We start from the raw sequence: 5,000 nt of genomic DNA, 5'->3' as shown, positions 1-5,000 counted from the left end.
CGGCTGCTACAACGAGATACCAAATGACAACTGGATAATGGACGGCCTCCACGCCCCGTAGGCTACCCTCACACTCACCTAGTCCAGCTATCGTTTGATTCCCTGTCAAACTCCTCTTCAACAATGTGACGTGTCAGAAACCTCTGGTATTTCTCCTTGGTTTCCGGCTGCTGGCAAGGACCTCTGGGCGCCAACGAGGAGCTGCAAAGAAGGACCAGGGTGCCGAGCACGACCAGTTCCAGGGAGAAGGTCATGGTATCTGGCTAGAGAAATGCCTCCCCTGCTCTGAAGCCCTCTTGACTACTTTAAGAAGAAACACTCACCGGAAACCAAACTTGAGAGCCAATAAAAATGCAGCATCTCTGTTCTTTAGCCTTTTATGTTCACACGGCCCCGACCGTCTGTCCTTGTGGGTTCGTTCGTATGTAAAAGCGTCGTCCGCTGAGAACACGTTATCATCTAGTCGAGTCATCACACGTGGTTGAAGGTGTAAGATAAGACATTGGCAATGGCTGCCAACTCTACAGGCAATGATTAGCGCTTTCGCGTCACAGCAAGAAGGTCCCTGGGAACCTTTCTATGTAGCATCTCCGCAGGTTTCCTACAACAGTCCAAGAACATGGAGGACGTGAATGAGGGACTCCATCATTGTTTGTCTCCATTAGATGGATGGATGGATGGATGGATGGATGGATGGATGGATGGATGGATAAACAGGCAGGTAGGCTGGATGGATGGCTGGTGATAATAACTGCTCTTTCTACACACACACACACACACACACACACACATACACACACACATATGAGGTGAGAAGACACAAACCTTGGAATGCCTGAATCCTGCCCAGCTCTGTGGAAACGTACAAAATGAATTTGAGGCGTTTGATGGAAACAGCGATGGATGATGGAACGGAGGCTCCACCCACCGAAGGAGGAGAGCTTGTCCAGGCTCTCCTGGATCTCCTCCATCATGGCGACGGTCGTGGCCCTCAACGTGCCGAAGGCCAACGACGTGTCGACATCTCCGAAGCCCTCGTGGTCCAGGGTCGTGGGAGCGGAAGTCTAAGCAGAGCGGAAACCACCTTAAAAGTTCTCGGCTGCGGTTTGTGTGAAACAACATGAAAAAGCTCTTTGTGGTTCACGCCTGAGAGTCTGGGTTCAAGGCCAGCTTGTCCAGCTTCTTCTGGAGCTCCTCAATCTCTTCCTCTATCATCTGGACTAGTTCCTACCCGTCTTTTTCCACCTTCTGTTTCCTTTTTTTTTTTTCCAAAACAGACTAATGTTAGTGTTACACACGGGAGGCAGAAACTAGTGTGTCACATGTGATTTATTCCTGGAATACACAAGTTAACACGTTTTAGTCAGAGCTCTCTTATTACCTTATTAGACAATTTCACATACTATCCCAAGTAATACCGAAGTCTCTGTCTGTATAACCATATTTCCTCTGAAGATTAATAAACAGGTTCACTTGAAGTGAATGCTACCTTTTACGTTTGAAACCAGACACATAAACGGCCAACTTTATCACTTTGTCTGTTACTCTATTGCCACACTGTTAACCTTAACACTGCAAATATGTGCAATATACCAAACTCTATTTTATTTTATTTTATTTTATCTTATTTTATTTTGTTATATTTTCTTTAATTTTGATTTATTTTATTTTATTTTATTTTATTTTATTTTATTTTATTTTATTTTGTTTCATTTTATTTTATTTAGTTTTATTTTATTTAGTTTCATTTTATTTCATTTTATTTTATTTTATTTTATTTTTTGGGTGAGGCACGGTACTTCCTGCCTCACCGAACACGCAGTAAAAAAAACATTCAGATTATTTTCTGTTATTAGCTTTTTATTTTTCACGATGACAGGCCACGGAGAGCAAAAGAAGAGCCAGAGACGCCTGCAGGTGTCGAGATGCTACCAGATAACCGCCGTTGCAGCTGCGATTCTTGTGTGAAACTCCGTGAGCAGCGACCACATCCAGTGGACGGTCGGCGGCTTGCGGTCCACTGATGTCAGGATTTCGTTTTGGTCGTCCATCTTCTGCTTGCAGACCTTTAACGGTTTCCTTGGCTTTAATTCCTCCTCGCCCTCAAAGTGGACAGGAAGGAACTTTCCCCCTACTTTGTCACAAGCCACCACCACGTTTATTTTCTTGGTCTTCACATCCCGGACTTTGCCCTTTATCACTCTGAGCTCGTACACAACCAAGCAGGTGTAGCTCATGCAAAGGTTGCCTTTCACCAGCAGACCGCCGCCTTTGCAGATGTCCACCACCAGTGGCTTGTCCTTCTTCTCCATGAAGGACTGCACGGGTCTATCCAGCAAATCTCTCGTACCAATGTACCTGCAAGATAACAACAGAGTGCAACTTTCAGCGAGATTCGTCTAGCGGGCTATTTCAGTTCCAGTGAGGAACTGCAACTTCTGCACTACCCAGGAGAGCCACCTCCTCAGGGTTGGGACAGTCCATCTTGATGTCAAAGTCAAAAGATGGCGCTATCTGCCTTCTGGCCAAAGGGACGAGGACCTTTGTGGTCAGATTAGAGGAGATCAGATTGGTCCCAAGTGGCCGAAGATTCGCAGCAGACCTCGACCCAACTCTTCATTGGGGTTGGAGAAGCTTCGTCCGGCTGCTACAACGAGATACCAAATGACAACTGGATAATGGACGGCCTCCACGCCCCGTAGGCTACCCTCACACTCACCAAGTCCAGTCATCCTTTGATTCCCTGTCAAACTTCTGGTCAACAATGTGATGTCTTAGAAACCTCTGGTATGCATCCTCGGCTCCCGGCTGCTGGGAAGGACCTCTGGACGTCAACGAGGAGCTGCAAAGAAGGACCAGGGTGCCGAGCACGACCAGTTCCAGGGAGAAGGTCATGGTATCTGGCTAGAGAAATGCCTCCCCTGCTCTGAAGCCCTCTTGACTACTTTAAGAAGAAACACTCACCGGAAACCAAACTTGAGAGCCAATAAAAATGCAGCATCTCTGTTCTTTAGCCTTTTATGTTCACACGGCCCCGACCGTCTGTCCTTGTGGGTTCGTTCGTATGTGAAACCGTCGTCCGCTGAGAACACGTGATCACCTAGTCGAGTCTTCGCACATGGTTGAAGGTGTTACTCAGTAAGATCAGACTTTTGCAATGGCTACCAACTCTACAGGCAATGATTAGCGCTTTCGCGTCACAGCAAGAAGGTCCCTGGGAACCGTTCTACACTGCTCAAAAAAATAAAGGGAACACTTAAAAAACACATCCTAGATCTAAATGAATGAAATATTCTTATGAAATACTTTGCTCTTTACACAGTTGAATGTGCTGACAACAAAATCACACAAAAATGATCAATGGAAATCAATTGTATCAACCCATGGAGGTCTGGATTAGGAATCACACTCAAAATTAAAGTGTAAAAACAAACTCCAGGCTGATCCAACTTTGATGTAATGTCCTTAAAACAAGTCAAAATGAATGTGTGTTGCTTCCTGAGTGGACACTATGATTTCACACAAGTGCGATTGACTTGGAGTTACATTGTGTTGTTCAAGTGTTCCCTTTATTTTTTTTGAGCAGTATATGTAGCATCTCCGCAGGTTTCCTACAACAGTCCAAGAACATGGAAGATGTGAATGAGGGACTCCATCATTGTTTGTCTCCATTAGATGTGTGAATGGTTGTATGACCTTATTTGGCATGTGAATGAGGGGGTGCAGAGTTGTATGACCTTATATGGCATGTGAATAAGGGAGTGCAGAGTTGTATGTCTCTATTGGAGGCCTGAATGGATTTGCAACCTTATATGGCATGTGAATGAGTGGGTGAATGGTTGTATGACCTTATATGGCATGTGAATGAGGGGGTGCAGAGTTGTATGACCTTATATGGCATGTGAATAAGGGAGTGCAGAGTTGTATGTCTCTGTTGAATGCCTAAATGGAGTTGCGACCTTATATGGCATGTGAATGAGTGGGTGAATGGTTGTATGACCTTATATGGAATGTAAATGAGGGGGTGAATGGTTGTATGACCTTATATGGCATGTGTATAATGGAGTGCATAGCTGTATGTCTCTATTAGAAATGTGACTATGGCATGTGAACGAGCGAGTGAATGGTTGTGACTCAGTATGATGCGTGAATAAATAATGGAATTGCAACAATTGTGCTACCAGAAAATAATTATTTTATTCCATTTGCAAGAGACACAAACACACAAGCGCTTACTGACGTAACCACCTTCTACGAGCTTCTCTCTGGTGCCCTCACCGCAGAGATGACCAAAGGTTGGGCGTTGTTCTCGTCCCTCCTCAGGTGGGGGCTGAAGTATGGCTTGATCTCACCCCCGAAGGAGCAGCGGGTGAAAGAGTAGATGTGGCGATCGGCCATCGTGTCGTAGAAGGACACGACACCCTGCTTGTAATCCACAAACACCCCCACTTTCTGAGGCCGGGCCCTCAGGGCGAGGCTAACGGGGGGATCCGTTAGCGCAGCGTATTTTTCACCCTCGTAGTGAACGATGGCCCAAAAACCGCCGCTGGGGTTCAGCGAGAGCCTCCCTCGGCGGTTGGCGCCGCGGAGAGCCACGCCTAAGTCCCAGCCCTTCCTGTCCTTGACCTCCACCTCCCAGTAGAACCTCCCGGAGGTCAGCCGGTTGACGCCGAGGACGCTGGCGTGCAGGTCGAACCTCGCCGGGGAGTCGGAGACCTGAAACGCCTGCGAGCTGTCAACCTCCTTCCCGTCATCAGAGAGAACCAGGCAGCGGTGAGCCGTGGAAGGGTCCAGCTTCACATCCACTGCAAGAGGGAGAGGATGAGTGGATGGATGGATGGATGGATGGATGGATGGATGGATGGATGGATGGTGATGGATGGATGGATGGATGGATGGATGGATGGATAGAAGGATAGAAGGATGGATGGATGGATGGATAGAAGGATAGAAGGATGGATGGATGGATGGATGGATGGATGGATGGATGGATAGAAGGA

At 46.8% G+C, this 5,000-nt stretch overlaps 2 protein-coding genes and 1 long non-coding RNA gene across 3 annotated transcripts in view; all 3 read right to left on the bottom strand.

Moving 5' to 3' along the window:
* LOC147223409 (uncharacterized) overlaps positions 1 to 281 on the bottom strand; it is a 15,524-nt gene extending 15,243 nt beyond the window's left edge. The window contains exon 1 of the long non-coding RNA XR_015107570.1: positions 79 to 281. This is a non-coding gene — a long non-coding RNA (uncharacterized LOC147223409). The remainder of the gene's footprint in view (positions 1 to 78) is intronic.
* A 3,894-nt stretch (positions 282 to 4,175) lies between these two features.
* Positions 4,176 to 5,000, bottom strand: part of LOC147223407 (pyrin-like) — a 4,314-nt gene continuing 3,489 nt past the window's right edge. The window contains exon 4 of the mRNA XM_086166137.1: positions 4,176 to 4,805. Within this exon, the coding sequence (XP_086022263.1) occupies positions 4,252 to 4,805 (554 nt within the window). The 3' untranslated portion in view covers positions 4,176 to 4,251. The remainder of the gene's footprint in view (positions 4,806 to 5,000) is intronic.
* Positions 4,814 to 5,000, bottom strand: part of LOC147223408 (uncharacterized) — a gene marked incomplete at both ends in the record, with an annotated part of 2,455 nt that continues 2,268 nt past the window's right edge. The window contains one exon of the mRNA XM_086166065.1: positions 4,814 to 5,000. This exon is cut by the window's right edge and continues 538 nt beyond it. Coding sequence (XP_086022191.1) covers positions 4,814 to 5,000 — 187 coding nt within the window.

This window comes from Fistularia commersonii, chromosome 19 (assembly GCF_037954325.1).
Source record: "Fistularia commersonii isolate RoL2024-O1a breed Wild chromosome 19, RoL_Fcom_v1.0, whole genome shotgun sequence".
Lineage (NCBI taxonomy): Eukaryota > Metazoa > Chordata > Actinopteri > Syngnathiformes > Fistulariidae > Fistularia > Fistularia commersonii.
This window is presented reverse-complemented; position numbering and strand designations above follow the sequence as displayed.